General features: G+C 43.2%; 1 protein-coding gene across 1 annotated transcript in view; it reads left to right on the top strand.

Moving 5' to 3' along the window:
- The first annotated feature begins 1,222 nt into the window (after nucleotides 1–1,222).
- The window catches only part of MGMT (O-6-methylguanine-DNA methyltransferase), a 134,736-nt gene continuing 113,356 nt past the window's right edge, over nucleotides 1,223–22,602 (top strand). The window contains exons 1-3 of the mRNA XM_063162984.1: nucleotides 1,223–1,281; nucleotides 9,782–9,825; nucleotides 21,292–21,431. Coding sequence (XP_063019054.1) covers nucleotides 9,802–9,825; nucleotides 21,292–21,431 — 164 coding nt within the window. The 5' untranslated portion in view covers nucleotides 1,223–1,281; nucleotides 9,782–9,801. The remainder of the gene's footprint in view (nucleotides 1,282–9,781; nucleotides 9,826–21,291; nucleotides 21,432–22,602) is intronic.

Genomic DNA, 22,602 nt, shown 5'->3' with positions numbered 1-22,602 from the left:
AAGCTTCATTAGAACTAGGGAAAAGCTTCATTTTCTCATCAGTAAATGTCAGTTGCTCCAGTACAACTATTTTCAATTGTATTGGGGAAACTTCTGCACTTTGGACCATATTTTACATTTATTTTCTATTTCTTTTAGAATCAGATTTAACACACAGGCACCACCTCAGTGTTGCTAGTTCTGTATTTATTTACAAAATTTCCCCTATGAAAAAAAAGGATTTCCTGAATTCTGCAATGACTTTTTAAATATTGTTCTGATGCTTCCCAAGTGGATTCCTTCATTTTCTGACAGTTTCTGAATCATATAAACTCATAACATTTTTGCTGATGTAACTCAGATTGAGACTCTGATTCTCCAGCTTCGAAATTAGTGGTTTCTTGCTGCAAACTCTACTGGCATTTCGTATCTTGTTCTTTTGAGTTTTATTACTTCAAATAAACCTCACTGCAAGATCACTTTCTTCTGGTGTTTCACTTATTTTTATCTCCTCCATGTCTCCTTTTAGGAACTGTATTTATCAAATGCTTCTCCTACACTTGGCTGTTAATTCTCTGTCCCCACCTCACTCGTAACTTTGTAAATCTCAGAATTCCAGACTGGTTTGGGTTGGAAAGGACCCCAAATCCCATCCTGTTCCACCCCTGCCATGGCAGGGACCCCTCCCACTGTCCCAGGTGCTCCATCCCCAGTGTCCAGCCTGGCCTTGGGCACTGCCAGGATCCAAGGCAGCCACAGCTGCTCTGGGCACCTGTGCCAGGGTCTCAGCTTCTTCACATGGAATAATTTCTTCCCCAGTTTCCCATCTAAATCCACCCACTTTCAGTTTAAAGCCATTCCCTGTGTCCTGTGTCTCCATCCCTTAACCCAAGCCGAGCTCTCCTGGACGCTCTCCCTGGAGCTTCCCCTGGAGCCCTTTAAGCCCTGCAAGGGGCTCTGAGCTCTCCCTGGAGCATTCTCCTCCCCAGATGAGCCCCCCAGCCGTGTCAGCGTGCACAGATCGCTGGTTTTGGGTTGATTTTTACACAACTCCGCGTTTTTCCCATGCGTGCGGCCCAGCCCCAGCCCCAGCCCCAGCCCCAGCCGGGCCGCACCGGCCGCAGCCGCACCAGCAGCGAGCAGGGCCCAGGCCCCTCCCGGCTCCCTCCCGGAGCCGCCTGGAGCTCCCCGGCTCTGCCTCTTCCCCTTCCCCCGGCCGGCTGCGGCTTCCGGGCGGCCCCGGCCCCGCCCCGGCAGCGCGGCCTGTGCGGAGCGGCCGCGGCCATCCCGGGGCGCGGGCAGGTGCGCGGGGAACGCGGCCGCGGGGACACCAGGGACAGCCAGAGTGCTCCAGGGACAGCCAGACAGCGCCAGGCACGGCCCCAGAGCTGCAGGGACAGCCACAGACTGCCGGCAGTGACAGGGACAGGCAGGGGCGGCCCGGAGGGTGGGCAGGCAGGCGGGCAGGGTGAGCGGGGGATGCTCGGTCCCCGGAGCCCGCAGAGCCGGGGCAGCGCAGACCCGCCGGGGCTGGGGCTGCGGGGGAGCCCGGCCTCCAAAAACGTGCTGGTTATTCTTGGAACAGTGCTGGGGAAAGGGGGATGGATGGCAGCAGCCTGGGCTCACGGCTGGTTTCTGTCAATTTCCAAAATAATCCCTCCGGGAAGGGCCGGTTCCTTCATGGAGCATCCCCGGGGCGCGGTGGGCATGGGGCGGGGGGCGGCACTGCTGCTGGATGGGCTCCGGGAGCGAAAACTGCACCTAAATAATTGCCCAAGAGCCTGCCCAGGGCGCTTTTAGGGTTTCCCTCGCTGGGAATATTCCAGAAGTGTCTGAGCGCCGTGCTGTGCCATGTGCTCGGGGATCCGCTGATGGAACCGTGTGAGCCGCTGTGGTCCCTCCCAGCCTGACCCGCTCTAATATAAGAAATAATAATAAGAGGGATTAGACCCACTCTGATAATAAGAAATTAATGTTAATCTGAAAATATCCTTTCAGCGCTGATGCAAAAGCCAAGATCTGCAGGTGTTTTAAAGTAATTTAAATATTATACAATATATTATACAATACAATATATATAATACAGTAATACAATACAGTAATATATTATAACTATATTATATATAATCATATATAATATATGTAGTATATATATTATATATAATAATTATATATTATATATATAATTATCTATATAAAATATATAGTTATATAATATGATAAGATAATACAATATAATGTATATATTATACATATTATACAATATATATACAATATTATACAATCTATTATACAATATACAATACATTATACAATAACATAACTGCATGCAGCTTTTAAAGCACGGTAAATGTAAAGAACTATCTAATTTATTTGCTCCTCCCAAATAAACTGTATTTGTGGTGATGTGTATCTTATTTTTGTGGAATGGAGCTCTTATTGAATGGTGAGATGCAGTCTGTGCAGTGTTCCACTTTGAGAAATCTCAGTTTTATGTACAGGTGCTGTGACAGTCATTTCTCAGGTCTCTTTTGTGTCCAGGCTTGTGCTCACCCTGCACAAGGGTCATCATCTGGAGGGGTCTGTTGGGATGACAGAGTTCCCTTGCAAACCTGTTAAAGGTTTTGGCCCCCAAGCACTGCCTGTCTCCCTTATGCATTGGCAACTAAAGTTGGGGCTGTGGGCTTATTGTTTCTGGGCTAAAACCTACCCCTTCAATGTCTAAAAACATCCTTTTCTTGTGAATGTTGTCAGTCTGTGACATGATCTTTTCATAGTAAAACTTTTGTTTGCTTTGTTTTCAAACAGAAATGACTGTTCTACCAAAATCTTCAGGTTTCAGCAGGAAAAAGATGTGGCAGTGTGAGCTTGTGAGGTGGCTTTAGCAATTCCTATCTGCATTCTGGCCCGTGACAAGTTCATTACACCAATTATTGCAGCAGGAGAACAGAAGCTCTACAGGAAACTGTTGTAGTTAGAGACTAACTTGTGTTACCGTGGCTGCTTTACCTCTTGATAACTCTGTAATTACCTTGTCACCACTGTTTAATGCCTCACCTGTGCAGAGGATCAGCTCATGGCATCACTGAGGGGAGCAGGGCCTGCAGGAGAAGCTGCTGCCCCTTGGGAGGGCTCAGGGGTTGCCCTGAATGGCTGAATTAAGGATTTGTGCAGGAAAAGCAGGATGTTTGTTATGAGAAGTGTGGGTGAGGTGGAAAGGCTGCACCTGAGCAGCTCTGGTTAAACTCACCGGTGACAGGGGAAACACCCAGGAGGAGCAGTAGTGCCAAAAATCCAAAGGAGGGCATGTCAAAGACATGCATGGCTGGTTTTGTAGTGGGTTTTTTTTCCTACACAAATAAGGTTTTGGAGAACTGAGAGCAGCTGATGCTTGTGAATTAACTCTCAGGGTGGCAGAGCAGCCAATGTGTAATTCCCTGTCCCCCTCCTCTGGTGCATCCTCACCTGTGGGGCTGCAGGGTGGTTGTTCAGGTGTTGGTGCTGGAAGAGCTTCATGGGAACAAATTGGAGGTCCAGGAGTGTTGGGGGGTCAAAATTAGACAGCAGCCTCCAGCCCAGTCAGCTGTTCTGCCTGGGACACAGCTGATCTGAATTACACTTAATTTCTGAAAGAAAAAGCCTTTCTGCTGGTGAGTTGTTATTTCAGAGTTCTCAGAACAATATCAGAGAATGGTTTGGGTGGGAAGGAAGGGACTGTAAAGCCCATCCAGTGCCACCCAGGGGCCTTAAATCCCATCTCAGAATTCCAGCGTGGTTTGGGTGGGAAGGGACCTTAAATCCCATCCATTCCACCCCAGCCATGGCAGGGACACCTCCCGCTGTCCCATGTGCTCCAATCCCAATGCCCAGCCTGGCCTTGGGCACTGCCAGGGATCCAGGGGCAGCCACAGCTGCTCTGGGCACCTGTGCCAGGGAACAAATCCTTCCCAGCATGATGATGATGGAGCAGAGCTTCAGCCATTTGAGCAGGAGCTCTGTTCCCATGTCACATCCTGAGCACATGGAGCTCCTAAATGCGTCCTGCAGGCACTAATGTTCCCTCTGACACGGCAGAGCTCCTGCAGCACGATGCTCCCTGCCTGTGGAGCTGGCACTGCCCGTTCCCAGCAGTTGTCAGGGAGGCTGGATGCACATCCCAGCCGTGGCATAACTGGAGGAGCCAGCACTTGTTAACTCTATTTGTTTTTATTATGGACATCGATCTGCCAGTCGCAATAATGCATTTATGGACATTTTTCTGCAAGCGCAGCGCTGGTGGCAGTTTTTACTGACAACTTGAGTCATCTGGACAGGAGTTGAAAATACGTTTATTTTATTGACGGATTGTGCAATTCTCTCGTTTACCCATTGTTCATAAGATATCTGGACTGGTGAGGAGAATGTAACTGATGGGAAAATGGAGGGTGAAGTTTTAATTTCGGGAGGTTTGGAATCTTTTAGGTAGTGACAGGTTGCAGAACACGTTTGGGGTAGGTTTGGGAGCTTTAACTTCATTAATGCTGTAATTAAAAAGTGAAAAGCTCGGTGTCCTTGCAGCAGAATTCCAGACCTGAATTCCCTCCCTCTGCTGATAGCTGGGAATGTTACTGACCAGTAATTGTGCTGATTTATCTGAAGGTATAATGGGTAAAATCCTCCTAATGTAAGGAAAAACCCCTGTTGAATTGAGTATTTCTGACATATCACCCTGCACAGGTGTGCTTGGGCCAGCATTAAGTTTAACACACAGCTGGAGGAGCAACCAAACTATAAAACTAAACCTGTGCTGAGGTATTCTTCATAAATACAGAATGGAGTTTTAAAACTGAGCTGCTTATGGTCCAGGCAATTTATTGAATGCCAATAAAGCTTGTGGGGTTTGGATTTTAATGAATTTGAGTAATTGTAAAAGTTATTTGGAATATGTTGCTGTTTTGATGCTTTTTGCTAATCCTTTTTGGAGTTGTTTCCTTATTTACTATTTTATATCTGCCCACCTAAATTACCATGTCCTGGTAGCTGTCAGGAGTATCAGGTTATTCTGGACCAAATTAAGTGATACAGATAGTTTCAGGTATCTTTTCATGTCACTTGTAAAACTTGGATGTGCAGCTGAAATTCTCCCTGATGCAGCAGGGAGTCTGAAGGTTATTAAACATACCTGAGCAAATCACCTTTAATTGCAGAGAAGAAGAGGGGAGTTCATTAAAACAAAGGTTCTGACTTCTGTCCTTTTTGAGTGAAATAGGAGTTAAAATAGCAGCATTGACCAATGGCCTGGAGTCTTGAGCAGCTTGGCAGTGGGGAATAAATAATAATTTGAGTTATGACCTGATGGATGGATTTTAGCCTTTCATTTTTATACAAATGCCACCTTTTAGTGCAGATCAATGCAGTCAGTATTTTAATATATATATTAGCACAGCCCAGTGGAGTCGGAGTGTTTTGTTGTGTGAATGCTGCCATCTCTGTGCTCCATGTGCAGATTTAGGTCCCTCCAGGTAACCCTGCATTAGCAGATAGCAAGAATAAGTGCTGTCTTGTCAGTGCTGCTGCTGCATAATCATCATCAGGAATACTGAAATTATCTGAGTTCTTCAGATCAGTCAGCACAAGGCAAACAATGCTCTTATCTCGGCTTGTTTGTACATTCAAGTGTGCAGAAGGTCTGTTAATTAGTTACACTTTTTAATAAACACCTAAAGTATACTTAAGGTCCTGTTAAAAGATTAACTTTTCTGTTTCACATGATAAAACCAGCAGATGAGTGTTCAGCACGTGGCAGTACACGGGCAGCACGAGCCTGCCTTGGCAGCCTGGGCTGGTGGTGGGGACAGGATAGTTCTGCTGTCACCCGTGTCCTGCAGAAACAATTCCCACAGTTCACATTCCCTGCACCCTGCTGGATTTAAGGATGGGCAGAGGTGCAGTGGGAACCGTGTGGGAAATGGGAAATCCCTTGCACAGTCTCCTGCTGACAACAGAAATACCTCTCTGGTTCTTGGCTGACTCCATAAAAAATGAAAATTTTTGGTTGATGTGGTTTATTCAAGCTGGCCACAGTTGTTGGTTTGGGGTTTTTTGGTTTGATTTTCTTTTTTTTTTTTTTTTTTTTTTTTCTGAAATATTAGGGAATTCATTGGTTTGGAATCCAGCTTAGTGGGCCTGGATCACCATTCCCTTTTAACGTGGAGGTTTAGGCAGTGGGATGGAATAAAATCTGTCTGTCTGGCTAGGGTTGTGCTTTAGGAAGGTGAAAGTGGGATCCAACAAGGCAAAGTGCTTCAGCTGAAACAAACTTTTAAAATAAATTATGAAATCCCAGAAGGGTTTGGGTTGGAAGGGACCTTAAAAAACATCTGTTCCCACACCTCCCACTGCCCCAGGTGCTTCAGCCCCAATGTCCAGCCTGGCCTTGGGCACTGCCAGGGATCCAGGGGCAGCCACAGCTGCTCTGGGCACCTGTGCCAGGGCTGCCCACCCTGCCAGGGAAGTAAAAAATGATTATTTTATTATTTTTTAAAACATAGCAATAATATTATTTTCCCTGATTGCACCAGTTTAATGTACTTTATTTTCTATTATTGTTAATGCAGCTGGCACTGGATTTAAATGCATTTCAGTTGCTTTTTTGTGCCATTATATTTGATTCCTCAGCGAGACTTTCTAAGAATATGATTAACCCTCTGGGTCATCTTATAATGTAATTATTAATGATTGATTCTGTTTATCCTTGGGATCAATATGAGAAGCAAAAATGCTTTGGCATATATTTGGGGTTGATTTCTTGCATTCAGTAAACATGATCTGGTGACAAGACTGGTATTGGTTTATTACTCGGAACGTGTTTGATGAATCTGAAGTGTGTAATTAGTTTTATATAATGATGGTGATATGTGGGGTTTTTTACATGACTTATGTTAATATGGCCAATAGTGTTAACATCTCCTGCCACTAATAGTTAGGGTGGGGATGTATAGTAATTGATCTTCCTGGGAGTGCTGTAATGTAAAAACAATTCCGGCTGTTTGAAGTATATTTTACAAGTGTGCATTGGGCCTTTGGGATGTTATACTGAAAAACCCAATTGTACAGTTACCATGGGAACCCAATTAGAATAGATTGCTGGATATTTTTTTTTTCTTTCTCAGGCTTTCATCTTGACCAAAAATCTAATGTACTTTAAATGTTTTCATACGGAATTTTGTTCGTGTAGTCACTTGGTGTAATGGCTGGTTTTTAATTTTAGTGCTGAACCAGAGTGTTCTGTTGAGGGTCCCGAGGACTTATCCTTCAAGGAGAATCTTCCTTTAGTGTTTAAAAGTTGATGAACTGAGAAAAAATACTTTTTATTAATCCACGTTCTTACTGCTATCACATGTACTCGTCAGGCTGCAGTCCTGGGGGAAAAAAAGCAGGGAAATATCTCAAAGCCCAAGGACTTCTATTCTAGATCATCAGCAAAACATGGCTGAAGAATTTCCTGCCCTTCAAGGAGCTGTTTTTGATGTCACCTCTGACTTTTCTTCACCTTTGTGGCCTGTTGACATATCCAGAGGTTTGGGATGCTTGCTGTGATGTGTTTGCTTCCTGCACCGTTGAGCACCTGCGGGTGTTTGTGTATCTCCAGGTGTCCTGGCAGCATCCTGCTCCCCCAGCACAGCTCCTGGGTGGCAGCAGAGCTTGTGGGCAGCTTGGGAGCATCTTGCTGGAATGGCCAGGGGAAGCTGGGGCAGGAGAGATGGAGATGGATGTCACTGCTCCTTGTTGGCAGCTCTGAGCTAGTGAGGATTGTCAACTATTTATTTTTCCCATACTACTCATTAATCCCATCAGTTCATCCACTCTGCAAATGCAGGGGGGAATTTTCCATTTGGTGAAGCCATTGCTGGCATGAAGGTTTCAGTTTTTCGAGGTTTGGTTCTGGTGTCTCAATTTCCACACCATGGAAGTGGTATCACTGAATTGATCAATGTGTGTTCCTCCAAAGAGGTTTTGGCTTTTCGTGGTATCACTGAATTGATCAATTTGTGTTGCTCCAAAGAGGTTTTGGCTTTTCGTGGTATCACTGAATTGATCAATGTGTGTTCCTCCAAAGAGGTTTTGGCTTTTCGTGGTATCACTGAATTGATCAGTGTGTGTTGCTCCAAAAAGGTTTTGGCTTTTTGTGGTATCACTGAATTGATCAATTTGTTTTGCTCCAAAAAGGTTTTGGCTTTTTGTGGTATCACTGAATTGATCAATTTGTTTTGCTCCAAAGAGGTTTTGACTCCTTGCTTTCAAAGCCAGCCTCAGGAGAACCCTTCAGCTCCATGTGAAGTTCTGACCTCCTCCATCAAGACAGTCTTTGCAAGGCTGAGGTGCATTTTGGAGGGATGGTTTGGACTTTCCAAGGGGTGTTTTTTGTATGGTTTCCCCCAGTTTGGCAGTCAGAAGTCCTCTAACCACAGTGGTTTGGACAGGACTGGTTTTACCCAAGCTCTGGTCACGCAAGGAAAGCCTTATTGGGTGAGCAGGTGGAGCTCAACCAGGGTTTGAAATGAATTTCTGGATAAATCTGATTGTTGAGGCAAAGATTTCATCTTTACCCTTCAGGAGGATCTAAAAAACCTGAGCATTGCTGGGTGCTTTGAAATACCCAGCTCTGAAGTGATGATAGAAGTAAATTACTATTTTATTTTTAGCTCTATCACAGATATTTTAAGTAGTTCTATTAGATTGCTCATCTGCCTGACCTGCATTTAAAAATGCAGAGTTCTCTTTGCAATGCCTGCCTTGTTATATAGTTAAAATACTAATTATTCATCTTAATTTTAAACACTTAAGTAAGATGCAATATTTAAGTTAAATGTTGCTGTTTGGTTTTAAGTGGCTGGGAAGTGGCCATGTGTTCTGTCAGTGCCTTGGACTCCAAGGAGAGGTTTTGGAAAGCCTGGGATGTTGATATAATTTCATTTTTAAGAGATTTACCATTCCTGAAGTGCATACAGTTATCCCTGCCCATGGAGTGGTGATTCTCTGATTTCAGTGGAGCAGTTCCCATCGAGGCTGGCTGTGAGTCAGGATTGTGAAGCTGAGCTTTGGCACATAATCTCCTTGGTTTTAAAAAATACAGTGTTTGTGTCACATCTTTCAAAGACAGAGTGATATTAGCAGAGTGGCACTAAAGAAAGACATAGAGGAGGGAGCTAAATGCCAAAGAAATAGGAAATATTCTTTATTTCCAAGGGGAGAGCAAAAAGGAGCCGGTTGTGGTTTTTAATGATATAAAGAATGTTAAAGGCTAGAATTATAATAATTGAAGTTAAAATGTTTCAGGTACTCAGTGGCGTGAAATCTGTGCTTTTAAACCCAGAATACATCACAATCACTTGCTTTAAAATCACTTTCATGCCTTAAAATGTGGCATTTCCTAAATCACAACAGGCTCTTCGTTTTACTCAGTCGCTTAGAAGTACATGACAGCCTGTAAAAAATTATTCAATTAATACTTTTATCTTTGGAAACATTCTTATTCCAGATATCAGAGTTGTGCAGTGCTTGTTGTGGAAGAACTCTTCAGTGTGCCATCTGTTGATTTTTTTTTTGTTTGATTCATGACGAGTGGGTGACTTAACATTAAAATTCCATGTTGTTTGTGAAAAAAAACCACACTCCCTTTGGAAATTCTGCGTTCTGAAATTTGGAGCTCGTTTAGAAACTGATGCAGGGGTGGATATTCTGGATATTCAGTTCTCCCTGTGGAATTCAGATTTAACCGTCTAACTGGGAATTTATATTTTTTTTTTTTTTTTCCTTGCAGGTGGAGCCTTTTCCTCCGGGATGGCATCGAGGATGGTTCCCAAAGTAAGTTTCCAGTGCAGTGCCCTTGCAGGGGGGTGGCCACTGCAAGTCCAGCATTACAAAAGAGTTCACGTAACATAGTTTGTTTTTTCCCCAGTGCCCAGCAGTCAGGATTAGGAATCCAGTTGACAAGATTGATGCTGCATTGTAAATCTCTGTAGCTCTGTCATGGTTGGTAACAGGCATCAGTGGACCTTTCCCCAGCACGTATCCATCTGCCACAGAGCATAAATAACAGGACAGGGCTGCTCTCTCAGTTTTGTTGCTGTTTCCATCCCCTAATAATAAACACCTCCCTGGAAACACAGGCTTAATTTTGAGGCTTGATGCTTCAGTGATGTAAGTGTAGGTCATTGGCATTGTAGCAAAATAAGAAACATGGATGTTTATCCAAATATTCAGACAATTTACTCTGCTGAAAGAAGGGCATCAGCACATTGTTAGTCTATAGCTGTCTCCCTGAAATAGTTGAAATGAACTTTGAAGACACAAATACTCTTTTTTTTGTGTGTGTGTGGAATAGCTATTTTTGTAACATTAGTGATGTTCCTCTAGGAAAACACTTCTGGTACAATCACACCTGCATTTCTAACTATTCCTGTTGGCAACTTCTGTCACTGCTCTAAATGTCTGAATAGTGGCATCTCTTGTGGTTTTAATCTGCTTTACATAATGTCATGTGGCTTAGGAAGGAGCATTTTGCTGGTTTGTGTTGTTTACCTCTTTTCTACAAAAGCAAATCGGTTTTGTTTTTTAAAAGAGAATGGTTAAGGAAGAAATCCAGGTAAATAAATTATTGCTTCACTTTTTTCTTTTGAACCATCATCCCTTTAGTCACATTTATGCATCTTCCAGTTGCAAACACCTTTTAGCAGAGGGAGGGAGAATCCCTGGCTCCCTCATTGCAGGCTAGGTGTGATATAGCTGGCAAGTGACACGAAACTAATAATTTATTATCTAACCTTTTCATTTCCCCCTCTCTCACGTGGAGTTGAAAGGTGCAGCTTGAGCTGTTTGGGGAGTTTTCCCCTTTTGATATGTGGGAAGACAGAAGGTTTGAGGTAAAACACTCCAGCTCCGCTGTGGGCACTGTGCAGACACTTCCCTGTGCTCTGGATGCATATTAAATATTGATGTCCTGATGTAATTGGTGATTTTCGGGCTGTTTTCAGTGTGTGATCAGTGTGCACAGCCCCACGTTGGGGTGACACCCAGCGTGTGCCTGGCCACGGATTTGCAGGAATCAATTATCACCCGTGCAATGTGCTGAACACTTTTTTAAGGAGGCTGCTGAAAAATGCTTTGGGAAAGCAGGCAGACGTGGGAGTTTTCCATAATCACTGCCTGTGCCTCCCACTCCATCCCTGGTTCTGCTGCAGTGACCAGAGATGAGTTCTGGGCTTGGGTTGGGCTAGAAGGTGGCTGGGCTCTGGGTGACCAGACCTCAGGATATCTCCGTATTTAGGGTTTTGGGCGGGGGTTTGTTGTGCTTCTGGCAATGCGCCAGGTTTTGTATTTTTTGTATTTCATTAGAAAACTCTGAATGTCATTCTGCTCCTCGCTGGACGTCTGGCAGTTAAATTTGAAGTTAGTAAATGGATTCTTGTACTAACCCTAATGCTTTGTTCTGTTAATAGTGAAACCTTTGTCCTGACTCCAGCAGGGATGTAAAACTGTAGGAAAGTCCAGATGTGTGTGTGCCAAGACTGTACTCTTGTATTTTTGTACAAATCTTTGCAACACCTCTTCTGTCTGTGTTTATTTCCCTGTATTTTGTGTTTTTCGTGAATCCCTAATACACATTTTGCTGGTCTGCTCACTTCAGAAATTTCAGCGAAATTCTTTCCTCACACACAACTCAGATTCCTGACTCTCCTTCAGCTTAAGGAGCACTATTAATGGTTTTGTTCATATTGCTTAGATTTATTTTGTTATTATTCTCCAGCTCCTACTCTTCAGGTAGAGCTATTTTGGTATTATAAAGAATGATGGATTATATAGGAAAGTTTCTTTTGAAGCACTCCTGATATTGTGCAATGCACTTGGGGGTCAGCTACACTTGACTGATGCATGATTTATCCCATGTCCCTGCCACTTCCTGAGATAAAGCTGCTATTTTATCAAAAATGCCAGCAAGTGTGATTTAGAATTTATACCCCTCCTTTTTCAAATAATTGTTCTGATTACTTTCTGGCACGGCAATAAAATGATAAAGGTAATTGCACACAAATGTGAGATAGCACCAAAATACAATAAAATTAACCTGAATTAGCTTGACTTGTCGATGAGAAGTATTTATGAAATGTATTTTTGCAATAAGGGAGACTGATATTATAGCTGGAAGGTGAGTTATTGCCTTAATGTAATACTGTTTGAAATTTAAAAAAGAGACTGTTACAGTTGAGGGTGATTGTGTCTTTGAAATTAAGTTGAAGTGATTCTTATAATTGGCAGCAATAATGCATTGGGAAGGTAATATCTTTTATTGTGTTATGCCTAGTTGCATTATCTTTTATTTAGCTGGTCCTGACTCCAGCTCTGCAGAGAAGACAAGCAGGAGCAGATCAGGAATTTTGTGGATTTAGGTGATAAAAACTTGAAATGTTACCCAATATTAAAGTCATTCTTCTGCTGTTTTTTTTTTTCATTTTTAGCCCATTTTCAGTTCCCCTGAACCTGATACAAGGCTCATTTGATTAAAATTTCATCTGTTTTCCTTGTATTGGAGTAGTTGCCATGTATTTACGTCAGGCTGAGCCTGTAAGAGCCAAGCACTCCAGGATCACTGTGTGGGTTTGTGTCAGGTGCTGATTTGGGCAGTGCATTTTGTATTTCTCTGTACCTCTCACAGAAAAGCGTGAACACACTCTCACAGCAAACCCCTCCATGGTTTTTAAGGAGTAGATCCTCAAATCCCAGAATCCCTGAGGCTGGAAAAGCCCTCCCAGCCTGTGGAGTCCCAGCTGTGCCCATGCCCACCCTGTCCCCAGCCCTGAGTGCCAGCTCCAGGAGCCACCTGCAGGGATGGGCACTGAACCCTCCCTGGGCAGTGCCTGAGCCCCCTTTACATGGGGAAATTCCTGCTGTGCCCACCCTGAGCCTCCTTTGCTCCAGGTGAGCCCCTTCCCAGCTCCTCAGGGATTCTGCAGCCCCTTCCCAGCTCCATTCCCTTCCTTGGACACGCTCCAACCCCTCCAAGTCCTTCTTGACCTGAGGGGCCAGAGCTGGGCACAGCACAGAGGGAATTGTACCTGTATACAGACAACTCAATATGTATGCAATACCTTGGGTTTAATTCTTGAAGTGATGAACACATCTGGAAAATTAAGATTACTGCACCATGACTTTTCCTGTGCAAGAGATTTCGTGGAGTCATGGAATATCCTGAGTTGAAAGGGACTTGTTGAAACTCAACCCAGTAACAACAAAATAGGTTTTTTTGGGGGACCCTCTAATTGTTAAGAGACAAGATTCTTGATTCTTGATTTTTTAGTGCATTTATTTGTTTATTATTTGGAAGCAAATTCCTTAATTATTTTTAAATATATATATATTACAAGTGTAAAAGTTCAGTGTTTTATTCCCTCTGACAATGTTAAAATATTGAACAACCCAACAAAATACAACATTGCTTTGTAGTGCTTCTAACTGAATCTTCTGCCATAGGGTTCCCAGTTTCAAAAATGAGGAGCTGGAGGACTCAATCCCTTTGGTAGGTCCTTGGAAGGATAAGAGGGACAATGTGCTTCCCCTCCCCTTGGAAGTGCCACCAGGACTTGTGGCTTTTGGGCTGGTTCCTGGTGGGATTTGCAGGTACTAACTCAGTGCACACACTTGTTGCCATAATCTGATTATTCCAGGAATATCTGGCACTGTCCTGTCCACTTTCCCTCCCCTTGGGGCTCCATTTCTTACCCAGTTTAATTAATTACAAAATCTCTTGGCAGCCCCCAGTTTGATGAGTAAATCTGTGTCCCCACCATGATCAGGAATTTTTGAAATTAATAAACACCACACTTCTTCTGTGCTGTGTGTAAGTGGAAGCTGAGAATTGTTTGGGTAGGAAAACACCTCAGAGATCATCGAGTGTTATTCTTTGCTTTGTGCCATTGATATTACGTGATATCAATTTCCTGATTGATGTATATGTGGTTTATTATGGTCTACATGCTGTAAGTGCACGTGGCTGCTGTGCCTGCAGCCCATTTAAATTTCCTGTATAAGTAATAGCTGGGGAACGATGCAGGATGTGTTTACATGTTTTTGGAGAGGTTCTGGAGGAAACAATGCAGCAGAATTCCTGTTTGAGCAGCCCGCTGGGGTCTGCTGTTCGAGTACCAGCTCCAGTCCAGGCTTGGCGTGAGCAGCAGATGGAGTTGAAAGCTGCACTTGTTGAGCGTGGAACGCAGGGGCTGTAACCCACCTGCCCCTTGCAGGGGAGCTGAGGTGGGTTTATTACAATTGCAGTGCCCTTGCAGTACAGCCAGGCCAGCCCTGGGCGCCGGGAATCGCTCGCTGCTCCCGTCTGCCAAAGCCGCGGCTGAAGGCGCAGCCAAAGAGCCAGGGGCGACCACGGCTTGGAAAGGCACTTCCCAGCTTGGCATTTCGGGGGCTTCTGGGTGCCATCCAAAGAGGATTAGTAGGATAATGCGATGGGACAACAGGAACTTGCTTTTGTTGTCTTTGATTGTTTAATAAAGAATTACGTGTTTGCTCTCCTCGAAGACTTTTGAAATGCCGTGGAAAGCAAATGTTGCTCCGTGTGAGCGCGTATCCCCCTGGTTTTTGGGGGCTTGTGTGAATGGGCCTTTGGATAAGGGAAGAGGAGCACTGATTTTGAGTGTTTATGCCAGTGTATATTTGTATATGTTCAGAATATGCGGTTTGATTCTGTACCTTCACATTTTTATGGGATTAGTTCTTCGCAAGGTAAAGAAATTGCATCACCCCAAACTAACCCTGGATTTGCTTCCAGTCTGTCTGACATTTCCTTTCCAAACCTCCCCGCGCCAGGAAATGAGGAGGTTTTGTTTTCATACCCTCTGAAGTTGCAGGTTTGGCTTAACCAGGGTTAGATTTACTCAGAGAAGCAGTGAGACACACCAGGAGAGCGCTGCAGGGCTTCAGTGCAGCTCTTGTTTGAGAGGCTCAGCTGGGGAGGTGTTTATTGTTCCTGCAGCCAGCAGAGAATTCCATGGACCCGCATCTCCAGTGCTTTTTGCTGGACAGCTGAAAGTTTGTTTTGGATGCTGCAGGAAGGAGAAGTGCACCCAGCAGGGACTGGGATTGTGGAGGGGGGTGAGGTGCCTTGTGTCCAGGTCAGGCTTGTTCAGTCCACAGGAACCTGCAGCTGGATGTAAAGGATTGTATTTTAGAACATTAAAGGTAATTTTAAAAGTTACTTTGTTTACAGCAGGTTGTATTGACAGAACTACATCAGATTAGGTACTGAGAGGATTGTTTTTTTTTTTCAAAACTTTATTCTTGGGTTTAAGCAGCATCTTCTTTTCCTCAAAAATTAGCTTTTGCCTTAATTTAAAACCTGTGAGGCACTTGGCTTTCTTTGGACTGACAGTTTTCCATATTTTTGGAGGATGCTGTGAGTGAAATGTGAGTGGGGTGATACGGGAATTGGGCATTACCTGGTTCAGAAATTATTTTTCCATTAAGTAATGAGGGATGTTGCTCAGAGCTCGCTGTGGGTTGCAGAGGGCAGCAGCCATCCCTTGGCTTTTTGGACAAGGAGCTTCCTGGCTTTCAGGAGAACTTTCTCACATCTTCAACTGTCCAGAAGAAGATGTCAAACCCTCAGGGGTGTGTTTGGATCAGGACATCCTCATCACAGAACCCCAGAATGGTTTGGGTTGGAAAAGACCTTAAAGCTCATCCAGTGCCACCCCAGCCATGGCAGGGACACCTCCCACTGTCCCAGGTGCTCCAGCCCCAATGTCCAGCCTGGCCTTGGGCGCTGCCAGGGATCCAGGGGCACCCACACCCACATATTTCTTTGATGTTCACACCATTCAATTCAGTTGGAAGTCTTTGGACTCTTTTTTTTCAAGAAGAGGAAGCAGCTTTTAGAAAAATTTGTATTTTGCCTTGGAAAGAAATCAGACATCTCATAATAAGCAAAAAGACTGAGAATTAAATGTTTCTCATTCTTTCTAACTTTTATTCCAGTGTAGTAAAGTGATACTAATATTCCAGTATATTAAACTTTCACTGTATTTCATGTCAACTTTCAGTGTATTTCACTTTTATTGTGAAAGTCCCAACAAACTCTTTCCTTCTTGCTTCCCTGCAGTAAAATTATTTGTAGTACGAAAACTCTTTGTTCTCTTGGAACAGTAGCTTTTGTAAGGTGAAAATATAGATGGTTAATCAAGATATTAACAGGAGCAGATTTTTAGATTGTTCTGATTGCATGGATCCTGTCTTCTATTCACAGCCTTTAAATCTTTCTTTGCCTTGAAACACTAAAAAATGGCTTTTTCCTCTAACACAAGGCCCATAAGGTTGGAAAACCACCCTCCACCCTGCACTATATGTGCAGAAATACATTACTTTTACTATTAATATCTTTGCCCATATTCTTTACATACAATGGATTGTTTCCTTTCAAATAAACAGGCAGAACCCAGTAAAACAAATACAGGAAGCTTTAAACTATTAAGGAGATGTGGAGAGAGGTGTAATTCAGTGAAATCCTTGGATGGGTGGCCCACTGGCATGGGCAGCCTCATCAGTGGCAGAGGCTTTTTGACATGAAATCATTTTACAAACATTGCTTTAAAGGATGGAATTTTCCTTTGCCTGATGGGATTTGATAAGGATTTTGTTAGGAGGAGGATGCAAACTTACTGCATCAGGAAAGGGTGACTGAAATGAAGCAGCAAATTGCCAAACCGATGTATTCCCCTTAAATTTAAATCCAATATTTGAAGCTTTGATTGAATTTTAATTCAAAACTTGAATCAATAGCAAGGAGGTTTGAGATACTCAAAAGAAGGACTCTCTAAGAGTTCAGGCCTGGTGGTTTTTCCCTGTAATTAGGAGGAAGGAGCAGCTTCCCTGGCATTTATTGATCATCCTCAACCTCAGCAAATGTCTGGAGTGGCTTTTTTAGTGAGTCCCTGATATTCTATGGCACCATCAACACAGGGCAGGTGTTTGTGAATTGTAGCTCATTTGTTGATGCAAATGTCGGGACTTTGATGGAGATTTGAGGATAAATTTATGGAGAAAGGGAAGTGATGGAGGTTTTGGGATAAATTTGTGGAGAATGGGAAGTGATGGAGTTTTTAGGGTAAATTTGTGGAGAATGGGAAGTGATGGAGGTTTTGGGATAAATTTGTGGAGAATGGGAAGTGATGAAGTTTTTAGGATAAATTTATGGAGAATGGGAAGTGATGAAGTTTTTAGGATAAATTTGTGGGGAATGGGAAGTGATGGAGGTTTTGGGATAAATTTGTGGAGAATTGGAAGTGATGGAGGTTTTGGGATAAATTTGTGGAGAATGGGAAGTGATGGAGTTTTTAGTATAAATTTATGGAGAATGGGAAGTGATGAAGTTTTTAGGATAATCACTTCAGAATGGGAAGAGATGGAGTTTTTGGGATAAATTTGTGGAGAATGGGAAGTGATGGAGTTTTTGGGATAAATTCATGGAGAATGGGAAATAAATGAAGAAGGTGGTGCTTGGCCACACCTCTGCTGGGGTGGGCATCAACGCCTCCAAGGGAATCACCTGCAGGTGGTGATTCCAGTGGATTAATACATCCAGAAATTCGGATTTTATGGGTTAGAATTCCTATGATTGGTGCAATCTGGGGTCCTCTGGCAGTGATTTTGGGTGTTTGAAGGCAGTGTGTGGTTCCCTCCTAGCCCAGTGAGGTTGGGTGGGAACCCTCCTGAGCACCTGGGTGGGTTCTTCAGCCCCACAGAAGTGTGAAGAACTAAGCAGCATTTCCAAACGTGCAGCAGTGGTTTGGCTAGAAATGGTGGGAATGGGACCATTTTGGGGTCTGGGGGAAGTAGGAGGAAGAATTGCAATGCAATTTCCTGCTGCTGGTTGTGTTTCCATCAGACGTAGCTCAATTAACACTTGGTTAATCTGAAAATGATCAAGAGACCCTTTCTTGGAGGACCTGGGGCATCTCCCTGATAATTGCAGGTTTGAAAAAATCCAATTGCAGGATGTGTGAGGCCACATTCGATTTGCCAGCTGAATATGTTATTTTTGCCTTGATTCCCAGAAATATTTGAGGGGAAAAGAAAAAAAAATTCGTGAGGGCTTCCATGCTGTAGCCTAATGGAAATCCCCTGCTAAATCAGATGCAGAGGGGATTATTGTTAATATTTTGATATTGGTGTGGTGGGTTTATATTGTAAAAGCAGAGTGAGGGAAATGGAAAAACCTGTGGAGAAGAGATCCATCAGAGATAGGGCTCTGATGGGAAGGATTCAGTTCTCCATAATCCTGAAAGGAAAATCAGGGCTTGCTCTCTGGACTTTTCTGGAAAGCACAAATTGTTTCCTGGGGCAACATGGAGCGTGGAAATGCTTTGCTACAGATTCATTTTTTTTTTTAAGCCATGCTGATTCTCAAGATTTCACTGCCTTTTTTTATTTCTCTCTTCATCATTATGGATAGGAATTGAATTCTAGGATGTCAGGCCAATGTCCAGGGGAGTTTTTGGGGGTGTTAGGAGCAACAGAAAATGGAAATATTTGAATTATTTAAAGTAGTGTGAAAGCTGCTTAATGCAAATTTAAATAAAATTGCAATCTTCCAGTTTAGCAGTCTGGTGAAGTAAACTCACAAATGTTGCTCCTGCGGTTTTATTTCTTTGGGAGAACTCCAGAGGTTGGCAGGAGAGGTGTCCTGTCTAAAAATAATATTTTTTCTACCTAATATCAAAATTGTTAGGTATTTTGATACAGAATTATAGGTATTGCAGTGGAAGGGCAGAATGAAGGTGGAGATGATGCAGGAGCTGATCAGAATTCTTCCAGTTTTTCATAAATCATGGTTTGGGTTGGAAAGGGACTTTAAAGACCATGGCAGGGACACCTCCCACTGTCCCAGGTGCTTTGGGATGCCTTGGGCATTCCAGGGATCCAGGGGCAGTGTCCAGCCTGCACCAGCACCACTAAACCCTGGCCTGAAGTGCCACAGGCTCTTGGTTTTGGGACGGTGCCTCCACCACTTCCCCTGCCAGCCTGTTCCAGTGCCTGACAGCCCTTTCTGGGAGGAAATTTCTCCTCCTGTCCAGCCTAAATAACAAAATTCATGTCTGGGCAGAGGAATGTGCGTTGTGCATCTGTCAGTGACCTTCATCCTGGAGCATCCCAACCCAGCTGCAAATGGATGTGGATTGATGTCCTGCAGCCTCATTCTTTTACAGAAATAAACCTCCTGAATATTGCTGCCCCATGAATATGATAAGCAAGGCTGCAAATAGGGCTTGCAGTCGCTCAGGGCTTCATCCATAAAGCTTAGTTCAACTTGGAGAGAGCTCAGAGGGTTATTGATAGTTCTCTGCTGCTCCCTGCACCCTGGGTTTTGTTCTGATGGAAATGTCCTGGAGCACGTGGTGTGAGGTTCAGTGCATCTGGTTCGGGGCTGTCACACCAATAAACATGAAGAATGTGTGCTGGTTTGCCACATATGGAAATTTACTGCTTGTTTGCTGACTTCTGCAATGAGATGCTGCTCCAAAGAAGTTCTCCCATGTCCTCCAGGAGGGAGAAGGAACATGGAAAAAGTTGGTGGGAAAGGAGCTTATTTGTGATGCCACCAAACATTTGATTATTCAGCAGTTGGGGTTGCAGCCCAAGTAAATAAACCACAGGGAACCTGCAGTTCCTGGGCTGCTCCAGGCTGAGTGAGGTTGCTCTGGTTGCTGCGCGTCTGTAATGGAGGAATTGTGTAAGAGCTTCCCAAAATTCAGGGCTTTAGGTTTACTTTTGCTCTGGTTCTGCAAAACTGTCAGCTTGATGGTTTTTCTGCTCTCTCTCACACTGGTTATATTACTCACAGATGTGACTTCATTCCACAGCACTTAATAATGGGGTTTGAAAAGATTCTCTTGTTTGGATAAACAACTAATTATTGTACAGCTGTGAGCAGTGGGCAGCTGTAAGTCACCCTGCTGGACCTTCCTGGCTCCTGCTGCACCCCTGCTCTGGCGTTCATGGAATCCCAGAATGGGTTGGGTTGGGTTGGAAGGGATCTTAAATCTCATTTCATCCCATCCCCTGCCATGGCCAGGGACACCTTCCACTGCACCAGGTTGCTCCAAGCCCCATCCAACCCTGAACACAGGGAGTTAAATAAAAGAAATCCAAGAAATTTGTTGTTCTCTCAGTGTTGTCTCAGGAAAGCTCATGAAGTTCAGCAGGTCAAGTGCAGGGTGCTGCAGCTGGAGGGACAGGACGCGGGGAATGGCTTCCCAGAGGGCCGGGATGGATGGGATATTGGGAAGGAATTGTTCCTTGGGAGGGTGGGCAGGCCCTGGATCCCTGGCAGTGCCCAAGGCCAGGCTGGGCATTGGGGCTGGGAGCACCTGGGACAGTGGGAGGTGTGGAAATAAGTGATTTTTAAGGTCCCTTCCATCCCAAACAGTTGTAGGAGCCTGTTATTCTGTGTTTGCTGGTGGTGTTACCTTGTGCTGCCTCACAGTTTCTCAGTTTTTCCCTTTTTTCCCAGTTTCACATGAGCTGAGCTCTTTGGAGCACAGGACTTTGTGTGGTCTGGACCAAAGGTTTGGTGTCTGGGTGGCTGCAGAGGACACTGGTGATGTCCTGTCCTGTCCTGTCCTGTCCTGCTGCAGTGATGGCACAAACCAAAGTGGGAACACAACTCACACTTCCAGACTGGGTTTTTTTTTTTTTTAGCCAAGATGAATTTGACAAGTCTGTTATTGTTGGTCTTGTCCAATATTGAGAAATACTTGGCAGCTGTTTCCAGCTACATCCTATCAGTAATCGTAAAAGCAGACTGGTAACAATGGGAATAAAAATATGCTTCTTTTCCTAAGGAATGATTGATTTTTTCATGTGTTTTCTTTTCCAGCAGACATATTCTATTTGTGTTCCAGCTGTTATTTGCATAACACTGCTGCTCTAAACCACTGAATCTACTTTGTTGTCACAACAGTCCTGTTTTAAATAAGTGTCACAACACATTGGATTTTAGCTGATAAACCAGCCATGCAACTGCTGCTATTTCATGTTTTTATGAAGATCACTGTGCTGCTAGTTAATGTTTTTTTTTGAGACTTTGATTTAGGTGCTGACTTGTGAAGATAGATCATTTTAAGTTGGAATTTTGAAAGTGGATGCTGTAGTTGAGGAAACTTGAAATTCACTGTTGTCTCCCTTCTTTCAAATTGCTTTTGAGAACTCCTCGAATCTGTTCCTTGGTGCAAATGCCTGCAGTTAAAGAGGGTTTTATTTCTTGAACAGGTGAATTCCAAGCAGGGAGGATCTCCATGCCAGGAGAAGCAGGTGGTGCTGCTCAGCCCCCTGGGCAGGATGGAGATCTGGGGCTGTGACAAGGGCGTGCATGAAATAAAACTTCCCAAAGCGAGCCTGCTGCCACGGGGGTGAGTTCGTGTGCTGTTGATCCTGGCCCTGTGCTTGTGCTGGGGGAACACTGCTGAGATTGCCCAGAGCGTCTGAGAGCGCTCTTGGTTGTGCTGGTCCTGCTGGGAGGGGGCTCTTGTGCCCTTGAGGACTCGAAAATGCATCAATTCCTCTGTGCCTCGAAAATATCGTCAAACGTTTTAAACTCTTAGTGTTTTTAAGGTAAGTTTTGCAAGAATCCTCCCTGTCTTAATTTTTGGCACACATATAAATGTCACTGGGCGTAAAATCTCCTTGCACACCTCACAAATCTTGCAGACGTACATCTATTTTTAAATTTTTATTTTGTATATTTATATATTTTTATATTTTTCTATTTTTATATATTTATATTTTTCTATTTTTATATTTTTCTATTTTTATATTTTTCTATTTTTATGTTTTTGTATTTTTATGTATTTCTATTTTTTATTTTTATATTTTTATATTTTTATTTCTATTTTTTATTTTCTATTTTTTCTATACATTTATATATTCACATTTTTATATTTTTGTATTCTATATCTTTATACTTAATATATTTACATATTCATATTTTATATGTTTATATTTAAGTTATTATATTTTATATTACTAGATTTGTATTCTACATACATAAATTATTATATATTATATTTTATATAAATAATTTTATGTTTATTTTTATATTTCTATATTTTATATTATTTTTATATTTTTATTTTTAACATTTTTAATTTTATATTTTTCTATTTTCATTTTTTTATATTTTTATCTAGAGATCTGTCTCCAACAGGTGGAAGCAGGACTGACTGATTGTTTTAATTACTGTGTGCTACTGGTGAGAGCTGTAGTTGCTTTCCCAGAGCTGTAATGTCTGCTGGAGTTTGGATCAGATCCCACGTGGCAGTGGAGGTGATGTCTCGAATCCAGGCCTGGCTGAGGAGGCATCAGTGCCTTTTCCTGCTGTGTTCGGTCTGCTGGAGTCCATCTGTCCTGCTCAGATATTTGATTTTTTTTCCTTATTTGTGAGGAAATGTTCAGTGACATTTTTAAAAGGAATGTTGAATTCATTCAGAACTAGATGCTAAATTTCTGTCCCGAATTTCTTTGGCAAAATTGAGATTTCTTAGACTTTCTCAGACATCTCTAAGACTGGTCCTTCAACTGAGT

This window comes from Melospiza melodia, chromosome 9 (genome assembly GCF_035770615.1).
Source record: "Melospiza melodia melodia isolate bMelMel2 chromosome 9, bMelMel2.pri, whole genome shotgun sequence".
Taxonomy (NCBI): Eukaryota; Metazoa; Chordata; class Aves; order Passeriformes; family Passerellidae; genus Melospiza; species Melospiza melodia.
This window is presented reverse-complemented; position numbering and strand designations above follow the sequence as displayed.